The sequence below is a fragment of the Panthera leo genome, chromosome A3 (genome assembly GCF_018350215.1).
Source record: "Panthera leo isolate Ple1 chromosome A3, P.leo_Ple1_pat1.1, whole genome shotgun sequence".
In the NCBI taxonomy this organism is placed as follows: domain Eukaryota; kingdom Metazoa; phylum Chordata; class Mammalia; order Carnivora; family Felidae; genus Panthera; species Panthera leo.
Window position 1 is genome coordinate 118,890,475 of NC_056681.1, and position 21,776 is coordinate 118,912,250.

A 21,776-nucleotide genomic window follows, 5' to 3' on the forward strand; every position below is an offset into this window, starting at 1 on the left:
CTCAGCACTCGCCCCCCCGTACGCCTCCAAAGTGGGTGACACGGCCAGGGGTCTTTCTGAGAATTCAGCGGGAGGGGTGAGGCAGAAAATGGCAGTCATCCTCCGACATCCCTCCTCTTCTTTGAGTAACAGAACCCCCGACATTAGGTGGACATTTGGCCTCCCCAAGTGGATACACTTCCCAACCTCCTCTGCCGCTAGAATACAGTCCGATCAACAGGACACGAGCCCGAGTGATGTGTGCCGCTTCTGAATCGTGCGGTGAAGGGAGGAGGCGTACCCTCTGCTGCCCCGTCCCCCCATCTCCCGAGCTGGCGTGTGGTGCTCGAGTACGACGCGATGGGCAGATGAAAGCCACCTAAGGACAGGCAGGAGATGAGGGCCCCAGTATCCAGGAACCCCCATATCAGCCCTGGACAGTGTACTTATGCTCCGAACTATTAAGTAAGGCAAGGGAATGAGCTTCCAGGTTTCAGCTCATGTTACGTGGGATCTTCTGAGAGTCTCTGAAACAGGAGAGAACCACAGCGGCTGGCCGCCCCACTGTCGCCAATAATGGCTCAGGAAGTTTGCAATTTGGACCCCCCCCCCCATTAACTCCCTCTTTGAATTCCACACTCCGTGTCTTTACTCCTGGCCTTTGGGTGACCACGCGCTTTCAACAAAAAGTTCAGGTATCCTTAGGCTATGCCTGGGTTTTTCCAAGTCCGTTTTGGAACTCACAAATTCTCCAGCTCTCAAATCGTTTCTGAACGAGAACCAATAAACATCACCGCACGAAGGAGTCATTGAGACTATCAGAGGTTCTATCTCATCTCATCCTTCTAAAGACATCTGGAAATGCACTTTTATTGAATACAGAACGGAGCCTTCACCTAGATATCCGGGGTATTCCAGACTTTTTTTTAAATGGCTGCAGTTTTATCACTGGTACCAAATGGTTTTCCATGCCTATGGAAGTAAAGGCTTTCCTGTAGTTTTGAGCGATTCTCTGTTGTCTGCTCAGACGATGTAAACATGAGAAATTTCTGCATCGAGTATCTCAGACTCAAAGTAAAACTGAAAATGCTACAGTCACCAACAGATCAACAGACACAGGAAAGCTAAAACTGTCATTTTCAGATGATATGATTCTATATGTAAAAAATAAACACACAAACAAAAGAAACCGCAGGTAAACTCTTAGAATTAACAAGTGAATTTGACAGGGTTAACTGAACATCAGGTCACTATATAAAAACCAACTGTACTTTTATTCGGGCGCCTGGGTAGCTCAGTCTTAAGGTTAAGCATTCAGCTCAGGTCATGATCTCGCAGTTTGTGAGTTTGAGCCCCACGTCAGGCTCTGTGCTGACAGCTCAGAGCCTGGAGCCTGCTTTGGATTCTGTGTCTCTCTCTTTCTCTGCCCTTCCCCCACTCATGCTCTGTCACTCTGTCTCTCTCAAAAATAAATAAACATTAAAAAAATTAAAAAAAAAACAATTGTACTTTTATATACCAGCAGTAAAGAGTTATAGCCTCAACACAGTGTGTGAAACATTGTTGAGCAAAATTGAAGAATACCTAAATAAGTGGAGGGCTATTTTATACTCATGGATCACAAATCTCATTGTCGATATTAATTCTTTCCCAAATTGATCTATAGATTCCATCTGACCTCAATTAAAATCCCAGCAGGTTTTTTGGTGGCAATTGACAAGCTGATTTGTAAAATTTATATGGAAATCCAGAGGTTCAAGACTAGCCAAAACAATCTTGAAGAACCACAAAGCTGGAGGGCCTACCTTACCAGATGTCAAGATCTGTCATAAGGCTACAGTAGTTAAAATCATGTGGAATTGTAATAAAGTCGGACAAATAGGCCAATAGAACAGAATACAGAATCTAGAAACAAACCCACACATGTGATCGCCTGATTCACAACAAAGATGGGGAAAATGATGCAGTGGGGAAAGGATGATACATTCTTTTTCTTCTTCTTCTTCTTTTTTTTTTTTTTTAGGATGATCTTTTCAATAAATGGTGCTGGGTCCATTAAAAATCCATAAACAAAGCAGTGAACTTTGAGCCTGACCTTTACACCACATACAAAAATCAATTCTAGGGGCGCCTGGGTGGCTCAGTCGGTTAAGCGTCCGACTTCGGCTCAGGTCATGATCTCACGGTCTGTGAGTTCGAGCCCCGCATCGGGCTCTGTGCTGACAGCTCAGAGCCTGGAGCCTGTTTCCGATTCTGTGTCTCCCTCTCTCTCTGACCCTCCCCCGTTCATGCTCTGTCTCTCTCTGTCTCAAAAATAAACATTAAAAAAAAATCAATTCTAGATAGATTATGGACCAAAATGTAAATGATAGAACAATAAAGCTGCTAAGAGAAAACTTGGAAAGACATCTTTATAAAATTGGAGCAGACCAAGATTAAACAGGAAACAAAAGAATCACCAGTTAAAAATGATTGATAAGGTGCAAAGCCAACGACAGGGGCCCTTCCTGTCCAAGTCTTAGGGCAAAACTGGTGATTAATATCTGGATATTGAGGAAGGGAGCATTTGGTTTTTATACATTTCTTTTCTATGCCAACACGTTACATGACTTAAGTCCCAAGTGAAAGGGAGCTGGAGAAACTACTAATGAAAACAATATTATCTCTTCTGGTTTACACTCAAAGAGTGCTCAGGATGAACTGCGTATCGGTAGTTTCAAGATCCTATCAGTAGAAACTATAACAGTACATTCCAGATTAATACAATATCCTTTTTATCCTAACCAGCAATGCCCAGAGATCCTCGACCCTTTGATGAAGTAACATCAGTAAAAACACATGGCGTGACTCTATTTCACAGGAAGCACCAGATCTGGAACAAAAGCACACAGCACTGCGGTCTTCTTTCCACGGCCGTAAAGTATCTTATCCTTAACACCATACCGTGCAGTGCTCTCCGTGTATCTCTATGCTCTGTAATGACCTGCAGTAAGTTGATTATTTTTTTTCTCCAAGCGCACTTCGATTTCTGCCAGGAATCATCTCTCTCCTCTCTGTTTTTATCAGTCCCACTTTTTTTCCCAAGACGCAGCTCAAATCCCACTTTCTCCATATAACCTTTCCCAATCAGCCCCCCCTTGGGGAGCCCTCCTCCTTACCCCAATTCCTACAGTCCCAGTGCCTCTGATATTCACTTAGCAATTAATTAAATGCAGCACTTTGCCAGTTTTGCTTGCTGTTTGCAACTGTTGTTTATTCTTCCTGCACCTCTTGTTCCAAGTCCTTTATTAAGTATCCCAGGAGCCCTGACATTGCCGTGGGAGAGCCATCAATAAATTTCTTTTTATATGGAGTCCGAGCTCTGTACTACTCCACAGGCATACAGAGTTTACACACTGGGGACACTGCAGGCACACACATTTGAAGTCACAGAAGGGAGAAAATGGTCTAAAATTAAAGGCGTGGCACAAAGAAGTATTGGACGTGTATCAAGTTGGGACTTGAGATGGTCTTGAAATACGGGAAGGCATCCTGATGAGAGGAGATGAGAAAAGAAGGGTAGAGGAGAGGGGGGAAGAGAGGAGGGGAGGGGCTTAGCGTTCTGGATGATCAGAGGCACACAACCGGAAGACCAGAGCCCCACTGGAGGTCAGCGAGTGGATCAGCCAAGCCAGAGCCAAGGCCCAAGGTAGGTACCAGTGGGACCGAAGACTGTGAAATTAGTTTGGGATCGACTAGGGTGGGAACGGTAGGCCCTGAATGGGCAGCCTAAACATTTGGACTTGAGCTTAAGAACAGTCCATCAGATAACATGAAAGCTCACTCCTAGAGAGCTCTCAAAACGGGAAAGGTTCAAATTCACTTCCGCCTACAGGCAGGAACATGGGATCTCTATTGAGATTCTTCTAGCAAAGTACGAAAGCCATGACATCACACCCAGCTCCCTAGTGTCACAGGCTGATGGGACCCATGCGCCACCCAGCTCATACCAGTCTGCTTTCTTCTTTCTGCTTGTAGCTCTTGCTTTGATCTTCCTCACTCTCTTTCTTTCCATCTAAATATTCTCCAAGCGCTTCCCTATGATGGGAGACAGTGGAAAAACTGAAGTTATTTCTAGTACGTAGATTCTATATTTAGAGTTTCCACAGTACGTCACGCCATATACAAAAATACATCCCACATGGATAAAAAGTTAAATATTTTTAAAACACGCAATTATAAAAACACTAGAAGTAAACACAGGAGGGAACCCATCTGAGAATAAGACTAAAGGTGGGGGGAGGGAAATTGAAAGACTTTACTTCCTAACATTTAAAACTCTTCTTGAAAATCAAGGCATAAACTGGTAAAAGATACTTAACAAAATTTTGCCACCTAGAAAAATAGTATGGGCTCCTTCAAATCAATACAAAAAAGATAAAATACCAATTAGAAAAACCGGCAAAGGATGTGGACAAGGATTTTACAGAAGAAACACATATAGTAAACAGACATTTGGGAATATGTTCAACTTCACGCAGAACCAGAGAAATGAAATTGAAAAGCCTGTGAGGTATTATTTCTCTCCATATCAGACGAGAAAAGATTTTTTTTATTTATTTTAATTTTATTTTTTATTTTTTAAAATTTACATCCAAATTAGTTAGCATATAGTGCAACAATGATTTCAGGAGTGGATTCCTTAGGGTCCCTTACCTATTTAGCCCATCCCCCCTCCCACAACCCCTCCAGCAACCCTCCGTCTGTTCTCCATAATTATGAGTCTCTTGTGTTTTGTCCCCCTCCGTTTTTATATTATTTTTGTTTCCCTTCCCTTATGTTCATCTGTTTTGTCTCTTAAAGTCCTCCTATGAGTGAAGTCATAGGATTTTTGTCTTTCTCTGACTAATTGCACTTAGCATGATACCCTCCAGTTCCATCTACGTAGTTGCAAATGGAAAAATTTCATTCTTTTTTTTTTTTAACATTTATTTATTTTTGAGACAGAGAGAGACAGAGCATGAACAGGGGAGGAGCAGAGAGAGAGGGAGACACAGAATCTGAAATGGGCTCCAGGCTCTGAGCTGTCAGCACCAGAGCCCGACGCAGGGCTCGAACTCACGGACTGTGAGATCATGACCTGAGCCGAAGTTGGACGCTTAACCGACTGAGCCACCCAGGCGCCCCAAGATTTCATTCTTTTTGATTGCCGAGTAATATTCCAGTGTGTGTGTGTGTGTGTGTGTGTGTGTGTGTGTGTGTGTGTGTATCTTCTTTATCCATTCATCCATCCACATCTTCTTTATCCATTCATCCATCGATGGACATTTGGGCTCTTTCCATACTTTGGCTATTGTTGATAGTGCTGCTGTAATCATTGGGGTGCATGCGTCCCTTCGAAACAGCACACCTGTATCCCTTGGATAAATGCCCAGTAGTGCAATGCTGGGTCGTAGGGTAGTTCTATTATTAGTTTTTTGAGGAACCTCCATACTGTTTTCCAGAGTGGCTGCACCAGCTTGCATTCCCATCAGACGAGAAAAGATTTAAAAGGTGATTAATAACATCAGGTGTGGGCTATGGTGTGGGTGCCCAACTATTCTTATCACTCCACGGCTGAGGGTGTGAACTGTAACAGTGTGTCTAAAAGGTGCCTTGGCAAGATTTATCACAAACTTAAATATGCCTCCCCTCTGACCCAACCATCAAGAATTCTCTACAGAAAGAACTCGAAGAATTCTGTGCAAGTACTCTGAGAAACGTGCAGAATGATTATTACAGCACTGACTACACTAGAAGGAATATGGAAACATTCTTACACACATATCAATACCGGCCTGTTTAAGAGTTTAGGAGCCAATAGAAGAAAGTATTTTGTAGCCTATAAAGAGTACTATGTGATATCTAGCAGTAAGCAAAGATGTCCACAATAGTTAAGTAAAAAGAGCCAGTTGTAGAACAATATGCAAACTATAACATCAATTTTCTTTTTAAAGTAGGCTTATGTACACATAGGAATATTTTTGGAAGGTGACAGTAGTTATTTAAGGAAAGGGAACTTTACTGAGGACTTCTATTTTCTATATTTTTGTATTACTTGAATTTTACAAACAGTGTGTACGTGTGTGTGCGTGTGTGTTAATCAGAAAATGAGACCAAAGCAGAGGGGGTAAAACAAGGTTCTAGATTATGGGCTTCTTTAGAGGAGGCATGGGGGCATGACCCCACCAACCACACCATTACAGCATGGAGGTCCACTCTCTCCTCTGGCGAACAGTGACCACCAGGACTCCCAGTACTGCCTTAAGACAAATGATGGGGCACCTGGGTGGATCAGTTGGTTAAGTCCATGACTCTTGATTTTGGCTCAGGTCATGACCTCAGGGTTCATGAGATCGAGCCCCGCATTAGGTTCTTCCATGACAGCGTGGAGCTTGCCTGGGATTCTCTCTCTCCCTCTCTCCCTACCCCTCCCCTACTTGTGCATGCTCTCTCCCTCTCTCTCTCTCTCTCTCAAAATAAATAAACAACCTTTTTAAAAATCCTCTAAAAAAAAAAAAGAAAGAAAAATGAAACCATCATCTTAGCATCTCATCCACAATGAAATAAGCAGATCCCTTTGTCTCATTTTTTCTTGATTTTTTAAATGTTTATTTTTGAGAGATAGGGAGGGAGAGAGGGACAGAGAGAGAAAGCATAAGGGGAGGGGCAGAGAGAGACGGAGACAGAGAATCTGAAGCAGGCTCCAGGCTCTGAGCTGGCAGCACAGAGCCAGACACGGGACTCAAACCCACAGACCAGGAGATCATGACCTGACCTGAAATCAAGAGTCAGACACTTAATGACTGAGTCACCCAAGAGCCCCTTTTTTCTTTTCTTTTTTTTTTTTTTTAAATGTTTACTTATTTATTTTGAAGGAGAAAGAGGGAGAGAAAGAAAGAGATGTAGGACAGAGGAAGAGAAAGAATCCCAAGCAGGCTTCACACTCAGCTCAGAGCCCAACTCCAGGCTCGATCTCGTGAGCCACAACATGACCTGAGCTGAAATCAAGAGTCAGATGTTCAATGACATATCAGATAAAGGGCTAGTATCCAAAATCTATAAAGAACTCACCAAACTCCACACCCGAAAAACAAACAATCCAGTGAAGAAATGGGAAAAAGACATGAATAGACACTTTTCTAAAGAAGACATCCAGATGGCCAACAGGCACATGAAAAGATGCTCAACGTCACTCATCAGGGAAATACAAATCAAAACCACACTCAGATGTCACCTCACGCCAGTCAGAGTGGCTGAAATGAACAAATCAGGAAACTATAGATGCTGGCGAGGATGTGGAGAAACAGGAACCCTCTGGCACTGCTGGTGGGAATGCAAACTGGTACAGCCACTCTGGAAAACAGTGTGGAGGTGCCTCAAAAGATTAAAAATAGATCTACCCTACGACCCAGCAATAGCACTGCTAGGAATCTACCCAAGGGATACAGGAGTGCTGATGCATAGGGGCACTTGTACCCCAATGTTTATAGCAGCACTTTCAACAATAGCCAAATTATGGAAAGAGCCTAAATGTACTTCAACTGATGAATGGATAAAGAAGATGTGGTGTATATATACAGTGGAATACTACTTGGCAGTGAGAAAGAATGAAACCATGCCATTTGCAGCAATGTGGATGGAACCTGGAGGGTATTATGTTAAGTGAAATAAGTCAGGCAGAGAAAGACAGATACCATATGTTTTCACTCATATGTAGATCCTGAGAAACTTAGCAGAAGATCATGGGGGAGTGGAAGGGGGAAAAAAAGTTACAGAGAGGGAAGGAGGCAAACCATAAGAGACTCTTAAATACAGAGAACAAACTGAGGGTTGATGGGGGTTGGGGTAGAGGGGAAAGTGGGTGATGGGCATTGAGGAGGGCACCTGTTGGGATGAGCACTGGGTATTGTATGAAAACCAATATGACAATAAATTATATACATATAAAATAAAATAAAAAGAATTTAAAAAATGCTCAACCAACTGAGTCATCCAGGCGACTCTTAAATTTTTTCCGTAATACTGACTTCCATTTCCACTCCCTTGTTCAAAGTTCAGCACAGCGCTACATAGTGTTACATCATTTTTGAAATCTGCAGTTGAGATACCACCACCCCCCAACTCCAAATCGAACCAAAAACTCATTTTCTTTCTTGTCATTTCATTCACTTCCCTGTTCTTATTGAACCTACTCTTTGCCATTACTAAGAAAACTAACTGTTCCATTTTACTCAGGTCTTCAGACGTTGCAGGTTAATGGCTTTCCCATTATCAGACAAAATGCACTCATTCTCTTGACTTTCTACTTAAACCACCAATTAATTACCAACTCTATTTAAAAAGCCTTCCAACAACTTCCTGAAGCAAAGACCAGTGCTCCAGAAAGAAAAATAACTATGCTACCAACTCTTATTACCTAGTTTTAACGTGAATCCCATTGCTTCCTTTTACTTATCATTTTTAACTTTCCTAGCACTGCACTGTCCAATATGGTAGCCGGCTGATCCAAACCGAAATATGCTGTGAGTATAAAATACAAACTACGTGGATTTTGGAGACTTTGAATGAAAAACAAACAAACAAAAAAAGCAAACTATCTCAATATGATTTATACTGATCACATGTTAAAACAATATTTTTATATAGAAGATTAAATAAAACAAATTACAAAATTTAATTTCACCTCTTTTGTTCACTTTAATGGGGCTACTAGAAAAATTTTTTGTTTTGTGTTTTGAGAAATTTACTTATAAGCTTGGTTCAGCAGAAAATTTTAATTACATATGTGGCTCATATTGTATGCCTTTTTTTAAAAGTTTATTTATTTATTTTGAGAGAGAGAACAAGCGGGGTAGGAGTGAGAAAGAAGGGAGAGAGAAAATCCCAAGCAGGCTCTGCACCACCAGCACAGAGCCCCATGCGGGGCTCGAACTCATGAACCGTGAGATCATGACCTGAGCTGCAAGTCGGTTGCTCAACCAACTGAGCCACCCAGACACCCCTCATGTTGTATTTCTATTGTTTGATGCTGACCTAGCATATTCCAATGGAGTTGTCCCAGGCTTCTCTCTCCTCGGGTTTGAGTGGAATCCCTCTTTCGGGAAACTGCTTCCTCACTGCTGCCATACATGTGGTCTCAATGGAGCTGCCATCTTCTTGAATATCCCACCTCCTGACCAATCAAAGTCCCTTCTCAGGAGTAAAAAACTTGGAACTTCATTGACTGTTTGGCTGGGTTGGAAATCATTGCTACTTCAAAAACCTGAAGTCGCCCTGTTTCTTAATCCTTTCTTTGCATGTGACAGTTGTTTCCACTCTGGAAACTTGTAGGCTCCTTCTCTTGGTTCTCAGTGCTCTTGAAGCCACTGCCTCGGCCCCTCCAGCCACCTTAGTAGTCTTTACATTTTAGCAAGCTCCTTTAGCCTGAGTGATCGATTAATTAAACTTTTCTTTGTGTATCTATAGATTATGCATTGCATTGTTTCCTAGAAAGACTCTGGACCAAACCCTCTCACACAACCTTCCCCCACCCCTCCACCCCAGGCACCACCTCTGACCTCTCACTGCCATGATAACGTCTAGCTGGCACCATTGCGTCTGCTTGCAATGAAGAAGTGTTAGGGACCACTGTGTTCTCCTTTTACTGATTCACTGCGCTAAAGTTACTCTAAAAATCTTTGGGCCAGGCAGAAACCTGAGGTGGTTTTTGAACTAGAGTCTGCCCTCTCCCCAGGTGGCCAGCCCTCTGAATAAAGCTCATATTCTTTTCCAATCAAAACTTGTCTCTTGAGTATTGGCTTTTCAAGCTACAGGCAGCTGAAACTTGGGTTTTTTTGGTAACACTGAACTTTCTCGATGGTGTGCCTGTGCGTGGGTCTACTTTCAGCCATTGGCTGCACATTTTCAGTCAGGTGTTCCCCACCAGCTGGAAAACTCATAAACTTCAGTTCTAATAAATTTTCTCAAATACTTTCAGTGATAATTTCCTCCCCTCTGTTTGCTCTGCCCTTTCTTTAAGGATCCAGAAAGGAGATCCTAGGGGCATCTGGGTGGCTCAGTTGGTTAAGTGTTCGACTTTGGCTCAGGTCATGATCTCATGGTTTGGTTCTCGAGTCTGAACCACTCATCAGGCTCTCTGCTGTCAGCGCAGAGCCCCCTTTGGATCCTCTGGCCCTTCTCTCTCTGCCTCTCCCCCACTCACACTCTCTCTCTCCCTTTCGCTCAAAAATAAACACTTAAAGAATAGAAAGAAATACTAGATCTCCTGGACTAGTCCTCTAATTTTCAAAAATCTTTTTTTCTACTAGTTTCTCTATTTGCTCTATCTTCTATGTGATTCCACGACCTTTACTTCCCAACCCTTCTAGAGTTTTCCATTTCTATCACATTTTTCAATTTCTAAGAGCTCTATTTTGTTCTTTCAACAGCATCCCATTCTTGTTCCATGGTTGCAATATCATTTCTTTTTTCTCCTTGGATCATCTTAATGATAGGCTGTTGTATCAGTATTGACTGCCCTTTCTTCCTACATAGTCTCAAGTTCCTCTGAGTTGTTTTTTTTTGTGTGTTCATTTTGGTGTCTACCTTTCATGGTAAAGACTTTCCTCAGACATCTAGAAATCATTGGCTACCTTACCCCCATAAGACTGAAAAGCTGAACAAAAGCTCTGAATGCAAGGGTGTAGCTTAACAGTGAACTTCAGTGCAGGACGATCTACTTGGATGGCCTGGTGTGCAAATCTGGCTTTCAGTGCCTTTAAATCCTTCCTTGCAGGCTGCTCAGGTTCTACAGAGAGATGTCAATCTCCTGCCTGCGAGGTGAAGCTCCAACTGCCCAAATTTCCGGAATGGGCAGAAGGAAAGCAAGGTCTCATCTCCAGTGTACACATGGTCACAGAACCCCCTTGCTTATTTTTTTAATTCTTTTTTATTTGAGAGAAAGAGAGTGGGTGTGTGTGAGCAGGAGAGGGGGGCAGGAGAGAGAGATTGAGAGAGAGAGAGAGAGAGAGAGAGAGAGAGAGAATCTTAAGTAGGCTCTATGCTTGGCCAGACACAGAGCTCGATCCCATGACTCTGGTATCATGACCTGAGCCAAAATCAAGAGTCAGACGCTCAGCCGACTGAGCCACCCAGGTGCCCCCCTTTGCTTTGAGGACAATGCTCTTGCCTCTTCTCTGTCCAGCATGCCCCAAACCACAGATCCTCCATTTTACTTCCTCCAGACTCCCAGTCTTTTGTGCAAGGTGGGGAAAAGGTTCTTGACACCCAACTATTAACTTTCCAAACCTTATTTTAGTCCCCTTCTTCTCCTCTACTTCCATATGAAGGTGATGCTTCCGATCTCCTGGCCTTTTGCAGACTTACTGCAGAGTAAATCAAGGGGGCGCTCAGCTTTCCTCGCTACCAGTTTATATTTCCATATTCTTGAATCTGCTAAGCCATCTACCATCTGTCCTTATGCTTCTCAGCTCCCGAAGTGTTGTTGCTATTGAGTCCTTCTGTTTTGCTTGACTTCGTGGGTTTATGTCTTTTTTATTTAATCCCTTTAAATGTCACGCTAATGGAGTTTTGATAGAGATCCAAGATAAATGTATGTGTTCCATCTGTCATTTTTACTCCAGAATCACATCTCCCAGGAATTTCAAATTTCAACCGAGACGGTAGAGATTGGGATTTTCAGGAGCTTTAGCCTATTAATTCTGTTATTTTTATATGACATTCGATTCTATTAACAGCTTCTTCCCAAAAGCTCCACCTCCGTGGCATATCAAGACCCAAGCAATTAGGGCAGTGGGCACCAGAGGCAGTCAAGGAGCCTCTAAATAATTTAAAACAACACAAGGGACTAAAAGTCTGCTTTTTATTACCAGCACGTGCCAGGAACAAAACAAGATCAGTGATAAAAACACTCTTTTCTGAAAAATCTTTTGTTGCTCTAAGTTCTAAACAATTTCTGCAGTTACTGTTGACTTTTAATAATATATGTGTAGGCTTCGATATAGCACCTTTCTATCTGTTATCCTTTAAACCAACAAGGAAGTTAATTCACAGAACATGGAGAAGGAGAATAGAGTTGGCCTGTGACAGCCATGCACGTAGCCGAGTTAGCTCAGTTCTGCCATTTATGTACAATCATTCTCTACATCTTGCGGAATTCTTTTGAAAACACTTGTGGAAACTTTTCTTCGTGTTTTTTTCTTCCTCCCCCTCTCCGCCGCCAAAAAAAAATACATTAACATAATTAAAAGGTATTGATCCATTACTATTTTCTTATTTCGTATTGCGAATTTTACTTTTATTTGTAGAATTATTTTGCTGGCCTGTTTATATTCATAGTTCAGTCAAAGAAAACGTTCACTGTCTGCTTTTCTTTCCAGGCTATTATTATTAGCTGTGTTATAAAAATTACCGGCTCCAGGTGTTAAATTAGGTGCACATCACTTATTTTCCACGAGCACCAACTGGCCCTTCTGTGTCGTCCTTATAAAATGAAGACAGCCCTGGGGCGCCTGGGTGGCTCAGTTGGTTGAGTGTCCGACTTCAGCTCAGGTCATGATCTCACAGTTCGTGAGTTCGAGACCCACATTGGGCTCTGTGCTGACAGCTCGGAGCCTGGAGCCTGCTTCTGATTCTGTGTCTCCCTCTCTCTCTGCCCCTCCCCCACTCATGCTCTGTCTCTCTCTCTCTCTCTCTCTCTCTCTCTCTCTCTCTCAAAAATAAATAAATATTTAAAAAATAAAAAATAAAATAAAATGAAGACAGCCCTTTGCCAGAGTTTCCTTTTCTATCCATTTCTAAATGCAGACCTTTCCTAGGGCGTGGCCTGAGCTCTCTTCTCATCTCTTTTTATCCTCTTTTCCAGTGTAATTTAATCCATTCCCATGGTTTTAAATACAATCATAATGCTACTGACTCTTTTAACTGACATCCCTAATCCAGAATCCTCTTCTGAGTTTAAGACCCACGTCCAACTGTCTAATGGACCTCTAGGTTTTAATGCCTTCCCCAAATCCAGCTTCACTTAATATGTCCAAAGCCAAACTCTTGATTTCCAAAACCTGCCTCACTTTCCCCATCACTGTCTTCATTATCTCAATAAAAGGCACTACCATCTACTTAGCTGTTCAAGCCATTCTTGTTTTTCCCCCGATCTCTGACCAGCATATCCAAAATCAGTAAATCCAGGAAATTTAAGCTCTAAAATATGTCTTGAGTAACATCCACTTTCTCTCCAAACCCACTGCCACTAACTAGTCCAGACCAGCCATCCCTCACCTGGACCAATGCAACTGCTTCCCAACTGGTCTCCTTACTTGCACTTCTGGCTTCTCCAACTATTCCCTCAAAGAGCAACCAGAGTGACCTTAACATACTTAGAAATTTGAGAAATTCCCACATTAGTCCTTGACCTGTAAGAGTTATCATGGCAGGGAAGGACAAATGGACACCTCTACAACTGCACCTGAGTACATACGAACAATCAAAAACCAGAAAGGGGGGGGGGTATGGTGGGGGTTAGTGTCACCCTTAGGGATCTCAAGGATGCAGGAGGGGTGGTCCCTATCAAGTCTCCATTTAAGTCATGGGTCTGGCCACTGCAAACACTGGATGGCTCTGAGAAAATGATTGTCAATACTGCAAGTTCACCCAAGTAGCAGCCCTGATTGCTGCTGCCACACAAGTGTGGTATCTTTGCTAGAGCAGATTAGAGTGGCCTTAGGTACATACAAGGTGGCCGCTGATCGGGCCAAATGTATTATTTTCTACCTCAATCGGGAAAAAGGATCAGGAAGTTCACATTTACATGGAATAGATAATAATGTATACTCATATAATCCTCACATTCACAGGGTCATGTTAATTCTAATCGCTGTCAAAATATAGTCTGAATAGATCAGGACCATCTAGATATCCCACAAAACATCACACAGATCCAATACATTCAGACTGGCAGGTGAGTCAAATATGACCCACCTGTTTTTGTAGGGCTCACAAGCAAAGAATGCATTTTACACTTTTTAATGGTTAAAGAAAAAGATCAGATGAATAGGCAGAGCACAAAGGACTTTTAGGGCATTGAAACTATTCTGTATGACATTATAATGGTAGATACTTGTCACTCCGTCTTTGTCCAAATCCACAGAACACCAAGAGTGAATTATAATGTAAACTATGAACACCAGGTAATGATGATGTGTCAATGCAAGTTCATCATTTGTAACAAAGGTACCACTCTGGTGGGGGATGTTGATAGTGGGACAGGCTGTGCGTGTGTGGAGGCAGAAGGTATATGGGAAATTCCTGTGCTTTCCATTCAATTTTGCTGTGAGCCTAAAATTTCTCTTAAAAAGTGAAGCTTACTAACGTAGAAAAGCAAGATCAAAATACTAAGAATGTTTTGTGACACATGAACATTACACGACATTCAAATTTCAGTGTCCATAAAGTTTTGTTGGAACACAGCCACAACACTCTGGGCCCCTCGTGTCCAATGGCCAGCAGACAAGAAGTCACCATGGTAGGGTAGCTGACCCAGAGCAGCAGGACAAGGTATAAGTGCTGTTAGGCAGTGAAGGTGTTCAGGAATTCAGAAGATTATGCAGGTGCCTCTTGGCACCCCCTTATGACAGCCCGCTGTGTCTGTGAACGGACAGGTGCAACAACCCTAGCCTGAGAAGGTCATGATTATCAGTCTCAGACCCTTCAGGAACGAGGGAACGAGGTTGTGTGTCACACAACCAGATAAGCCCCTGAGACCAACAGAAGTGACAGCTGAGGTCCACTCCAGAAACGCATGTGGAAGGCAGGCAGGTTGGGATGGAAGGAGGAAAGAAAGACCTCTGAGGGCAGGTCACGGACGGCCTGTGTCTTCAGTGTATTGCTCACAGTGCATGGCACAGCAGCGTCTCAATAAAAGTGCTGAAGGGACTATTATTTCCGTCTTTGACTTTACAGGTGTATCGAATGTCTTAATATCCCATACTTTGCTTGAACCCTCTGGAAGAAACTTTTCCTATTTCATCGAGAAACAAGTCCCGCTCACACGTGGGGCCCGCCGGGCCCTCCCCGCAGGACCTCCCGCCCCAGGAAGGCGCCCGCCTCGTCCCCGCCCTGCGACGCCGTCACCCCGGGCGCTCCGCTGCGGACCCGCCCGGACCCCCGGCTCACCGCCTCCGGGCTTCCAGGCGCGCCGCGATGCGGAGACGCCGGGCCTGGATCCGCTCCTGAGGGTTGTCGGAGTGTATGGACGGCCCGAGAATCGGGGTGGACGAGTGTTCCTCCTCCTTCTCCAGGGCCCCCAAGGGCCCCGGCGGATTCATGGCAGGTGCCTCCCGCCGCAGGCAGCTGCCTAAGGAACACCGCGAGACCACCGCCCGGTTGCCAGCAACAAGCCGTTGCCAGGGTGCAGTCACCTGACCCGCAGCTGGAGTGCGCGCGCAGGCCTCCTCAGGCTCCGCCTACCGGCATCCAGAACGTGGTGCCAGTTGGTGGTTTTTATCCTGGAGATGATGCGCCTGAGGCTCTACCTTGGAGGGGTGAAAATTACATCACTCAGCCCTGTACAAATAGCGCCTAGCATAACACCTAATGTGTAGTGAGTGCTCAACCAGTGTTTGCTGAATGACAGGTACACAGATGTATCTGTATGCTCACTGCAGTTATTATATTAAAAAACTGGCATGACCCCAAAGTCCATCCATCAGTAAGGGAACTGATCCAGCTCTCATTGGATAGAAGCCAATGCAGCCACCAAGAATGGGGCTGACCTAGAAAGGCATAAAGCTATATTACATGAGGGAGAGATGCAGCCCAGTATATGGAATGTGATCTAAATTTTACTTGAAATATATATAGTACCGACAGGAGAAAAATGAACACAAAGCAGGGCCAATATCAAGTTACTGCCTGTGTTCTCTTCTAGGATCTTTATGGTTTCAGTTCTCACATTTAGGTCTTTAGTCCAGTTTGAATTTATTTTTGTGTGTGGTGCAAGAAAGTGGTCCAGTTACCTTCTTTTGCGTGTTGCTGTCCAGTTTTCCAACATCATTTGTTGAAGAGACTTTTTCCCATTGAGTATTCTTTACTGCTTTGTAGAAGATTAATTAACCATCTAGTTCTGGGTTCATTTCTGGGTTTTCTATTCTGTTCCATTGATCTATTTGTCTATTTTCATGCCAGTACCATAGTGTTTTGATGACTACAGCTCTGTAATATAACTTGAAGTCCAGAATTGTGATGCCTCCAGCTTTGCTTTTCTTTTTCAAGGTTGCTTTGGCTACTCGGGGCCTTTTGTGGTTCCATACAAATTTTAGGATTGCTTGTTCTCGCTCTGTGAAAAATGCTGTTGGTATTCGGATAGGGATTGCATTAAACGTGTAGATTGCTTTGGGTAGTATAGACATTTTAACAATCTTTGTTCTTCCTATCCAGGAGCATGGAATGTCTTTCTTTGTGTTACAGTTTTCAGAGTATAGGTCTTTCTCCTCTTTGGTTTATGTCTAGGTAACTTATTGGTTTTGGTGCAATTGTAAATGGGATTGATTCCTCAATTTTTCTTTCTGCTGCTTCATTATTGGTATACAGAAATGCAACAGATTTGTATACATTGATTTTGTATCCTGTGTTGTATGCAAGTGTTGAATCACTGTATTGTACATCTGAAACTAATATTACACTGTATGTTAACAAGCTGGAATTTAAATAAATTAAAAAAAAAAAAAAAGGATACATGCACCGCAATGTTCATAGCAGCATTTTCTACAATAGCCAAATTATGGAAACAGCCCAAGTGTCCATCAACTGATGAATGGAAAAAGAAGATGTGGTATATATACAATGGATTATTACTCAGCCATAAAAGTAATGAAACCTTGCCACTTGCAACGATATGGATAGAGTATTATGTTAAGCAAAATAAGTCAGAAAGACAAATATCATATGATTTCTCTCATATGTAGAATTTAAGAAAACAAACAAGCAAAGTGGCGGGGGTGGGGGGGGCAAACCAAGAAGTAGACTCTTAACTATATAGAGAACAAATAGATGGTTACCAGAGGGGAGGTGGGGGGAGGGGGTGGTTAATAGGTGATGGGGATTAAGGAGTGTACTTGTTGTAATGATCACCGGGCATTATATGCAAGTTTTGAATCACTGTATCGTACACTGCATGTTAACTAATTGGAATTTAAATAAAAACATGGAGGGGGGGAGGGGGATAAAGAATTAAAATGTATATTTGCCCAAATATACAGTGCTTTCATAAAGCTTTCGATTTGGCAAGAAAAGAAAAAGAACACAAAGTAGTGGGTATCTCTGGGGGCTGGGTCCACAGGTGGTTTTAACTTTCTATTCTAAACAAAAAGTTTACAGAGGCACCTGGGTGGCTTAGTTGGTTGAACCTCCAACTCTTAGTTTCGGCTCAGGTCATGGTCTCACTGGTTTGGAAGTTTGAGCCCTCTCTGCACTGACAGTGTGGAGCCTGCTTGGGATTCTCTCTCCCCCTCCCTCTCTGCCCCTTCCCTGCTTACTCTGTCTCTCTTGAAATAAACTCAAAAAAAATTTTTTTTTAATTAAAAAAAGTTTACAAATAACAAATCACTTTTGACATAATAAAACAGTTGTTGTGTTGTTGTCTTTAAAGGGTCGTAACAGGAGATCCTGAAGAGACTGCAGCAGGCCAATGTCACGGGTGAGAGGGATGTGGGGGAGGGTTGTAGGTGATGTCTGCTGTGATGACTCACAAGCATCCAGAGTCTGGTCCGCATTGGTAGGCACTACTCCAAAAGCAGAGCTGATTTGAGAATGGACTTACACTAATGAGCTCATGAAAGAAAAAAAGGATACCCTAATTCGAGCAGGACACTGCAACTGACATACAAAGCTTGTTTATTTATGGCTTGAGACCAGCATATGTCTGTGGCTGATCTACAAATGGAATCCAACTATAACTGGCAAGTTTCTTGATGCTGTGCGATTGGCTGTAATGAACTCAATGGCCCACAGTGGGTATAACTTGCCACAAAGACTAGGTAGGTCAAGTCCTTTCACCCCCATCCCTGGGTAAGTTTGGGGTAATACATGCAAACCCTTCTGGCTGATATGGGCTTCCTTTGCCAGGCTACAGGCTGGCCATCTACCTTCAACGTACAGTCTTTTTCCAGACTAGATTTAAGTATACCAAGTCCAGTCACATACTTAATTCCACATCCATAAAATTACACCAGATTGCCTTAACTGGGGTTTGGGGATTCATCAGACATTTACATAATTTCTTGGCTTATTCTTGTCTCCCAATTTGTGTGAATTTTACTACGATTCTCAGCAGGCAATCTTACTTTATTCATTTCAAGTTATTTTTAGAACTGCCTCACCATCATCATGTACTGACAACAAAAGGTACAAAAAGGAAAGAAGGGAAGTCATGAGTAGGTCATCAGGCTTAGGGAAAAGTTCAGAGGCAAAAAAAATAGAGAACTAGATGTTAGTAGAAACTGAGCACCTACCTCAGACCACCCACCCACTGTGCCAAATACCTCCGTGCATCATTCACAGCACATGTGCATGATCACAGTAATGTTACTAATCCCATTTTACAAGCAAAGAATTGGAGGCTTAGAAAAAGTAAGTAACTTGCCCTGGGCCAAAGCTTGCCAAGCTGAACATGACTAAGAAACAGTCATGGCATTAAAAGTTTGGGAGGTCTTGAGAAACTTTCAGAATGAAAGCAAAAAGACAAGTGGAAGGAGCAGATACCAAGTTTTCCTTAAGGAAATTTGGGAGCAAGGAAAAAAGATACAAAGTAGGAAGAAAAGCAAAGACACTTTGGAGGCACAGGGTCTAAGCCTGGACGGACCCAAGCTGCTTACCTGGTGCGTGCCTGCTATGTGTCAGGTACCCGCTAGGTGTTTGAGGTTTGCGGACAGAAGGGCAGGAGGAACTGCTGGGGTGACCGAGAGGCTGGGTGGCGCAAGGGATTAAAAGCACACCGCTGGAGAGGCAGCCCCGGGGCAAAATAGGGGGCATCTTCCCCTCACCTTCTTCAAAGCCTGTTAGAGACAAAAACTTTAAATGCCTGCTGCCAGAGCTGGGAACCACTTCCGATGTAAAAGATAGGAAATATTCTCAGAAGCAATGTTAGAAAATAGGAGTTTTTAAAATAAAAGCTTGTGATTTATAAGCTGAACTAAAGTTTGGGTGTACTAAGTGTATGTCATTAGATTCTTGTGGAATTAGCCTGGGAAATTAACACCATACGTTTTTCTGTGAGAAAATGTGTTTAAGACAACCACCTTCCCAACTAATTGAAGTGTGACCCGGTTATTATTATACACTGCCCAGCACCCAGTTCTGGGGCAGTCAAGAGCAGGACACTACGAACAGCTGTTACTGCCACCTGCCTGGTACTCGGCTTTCTGAAACAAGTCACAGGGTTGTGGAACACCCAGGAGCAAGCAGGCGGATCACTCTTTAAACACACAAAACAAAAAACCTTGCACTATGCTGCTCTAAAGTAATCAGTGATTCTGAGACAGCATTCTTCTCCCTCAGAGCACCCTCCCCTCTTGCATCTACCAAGGAAAAATAAAGAAGACAATCTGAAAACAGTTAAAAGGATTTAAAAATTATTTACTCTTTACTTTTATTACAATAAATATTTATCAATAATAGAATGAAACAATTTTAAATTAAAACCTACTGCATTACTTTTGGGGTTCACAGCAGCAGAAATAAACATAAATCCAGTTCAGAAGGCAAGGCTTCCAGAATCCACTGGCAAGAAACAGTCAGGTCTTGATTATCGATCGGGGCCAGCAATGGGGAACAGTAACACCAACGATGCAAAAGTAACAGTGATAGGATCTATTTGTGGACCAAACTGTCTACGACTTCACAACACTGCAGATAAGGAACTTTTAAGCAAGTTGTAAAGCCCCATTTCTGCAAGAGCTAGATCTCTTCCCCCCCTCGAGCTCTTGAGCACAACAACTGCTCCCAGAGCTGCCTTCTGGCCAGGGATGGGCCCCACCACCATTCAGAGCCAGAAGACTCAAACCTGATGGAAGCAGCCGTCTTCTTCAAAAACTGTCTTTCTGGCTCACAATCCCTGGTGGAAGGGAAACAGAAAGAGACGTATTTCACACGGGCCTTCCGTGGGGATTGAGATGAACTGCAAGTAGGAACGACTGTGGCTCTAGAGGAGGAAGAGGCTTCAGAGTTAGGGGCTACGTGCCGATTAGGTCAACAGGAAGAGACAATCTAACGAGGGTGTACCATTTTTGCAGATAATCAAGAGCACACTGCATGTATATATGAATATATCATACATAGATATGCAGAAAACCTATGTGTACATATCAAATACGTATATACACACACACCACACATAACCAGATAAATGCTACATTATTTACCATGAACACAGCAAGTTCTAGACAGACCCATTATGAATATGCTCCATTCAACTACCTGAAAGAGGAAACGAAAGACTTTGTGTTCCCCTTTATCTCACTGACACACTCTGCTTGTGGCACACACGTCCCAGTTGCGTAAGTGGTGTTGCTAATAGGTACCTGAGAAGGCACAGAGCCGTCCTTGTTTCAGAATACCACACACAGCAAACTGCAACGGGTCCGAGCCACACAAGGTACTAACTGATTCGGCAGGATGTCTGCCACCTGTCCTTAGTCACAGGGCATGAAGCCTTACTCGGAAAAGTAGCCATTTCTTTTCCTACAGGTGGCTACAAATTTAACCTGTTTTGTCCTACGGGAGGGGAAGGGGACGAGGTAGGGGTCAGGGAGTCTGTACCTGGGCAGTAACTCACTGCTTCCCCACTACCCAGAGGAAATGCTACTTTCATAAAACAACTAAAATTTGGAGTGTAACACTGAAGTCTGCTTTCTTGGCACGTTTTGGAACGAGCATGTCATTACATGTCGCTGGGTCTTTGTCTCCCGAAAGCTGACTCATTTCGTTTAAGATATCTAAACAAAATAACCTACAATGTTAATACTGTGGGCAGTTTCAATCAGCAGTTGTTAAAGTCTGATGCTGAATGATACCAGTAATTCACACAGATGTAAAATACAACATTCATAGATCTTGTGAAATGAACATCCCTCTGGTAACGAGTTAGTAATATCAAGTACTAACTAAATGTGTTCCACGTAAGGTCAAGAACTTACTCCTTAGAATTAAAAAGTGCTCGTCAAGAATATAAGAATCTTGGGATCATGGCGAGTTGTGTATGTTTTAATAAAAAAACAAAATCAATTCCAAATTTTAATGGTTAGCCCATAGAAACTGCTCAAGAGAAGACTTTAGCCAAAGAGCCATAAAGCATCCCCAGCAGTTAGCCAATCCTGGTATCTTTAACACTGACTTTAAGTTCCATGTAGCATTAGGTACTCTAAGGCCATGATCCAATTCACAAGCTTTAAAAACAGCACCACTTTGGTTTAGCCTACCTTTCTACAAATGATTCTGTGAAGAGTAAGACAATGTGAATGGACCACACAATCCTTCTGTTAGGTCCATATGGACTTTCTTATAGGGATAAGCCCTTGTTAAGATATTCTAAAATCAGTCCACGTGCCACTTTCCAATTCTGGGAACCCGGCCTTTCTGACCGAATGCAACACAGTCTCCTCACTCCGGCCACCTGTGAGAAGGCTACAGATGGCAGAACATTTTCTGCTTCCCTAAATATTAGCTCATTGAAGATCTCTCTGTCTTAAGAGCAGGTCCCCGCTTAAAAACAAACCAGAAAAATCCGC

The 21,776-nt window shown here is 42.9% G+C and overlaps 1 protein-coding gene across 1 annotated transcript in view; it reads right to left on the reverse strand.

Annotated features, from left to right (window-relative positions):
• DRC1 (dynein regulatory complex subunit 1) overlaps positions 1-15,367 on the reverse strand; it is a 42,379-nt gene extending 27,012 nt beyond the window's left edge. Inside the window, exons 1-2 of the mRNA XM_042933487.1 lie at positions 15,169-15,367; positions 3,969-4,056 (exon numbers count right to left, since the gene is read on the reverse strand). Of these exons, the coding sequence (XP_042789421.1) occupies positions 3,969-4,056; positions 15,169-15,320 (240 nt within the window). The 5' untranslated portion in view covers positions 15,321-15,367. The remainder of the gene's footprint in view (positions 1-3,968; positions 4,057-15,168) is intronic.
• Positions 15,368-21,776: the final 6,409 nt, after the last annotated feature.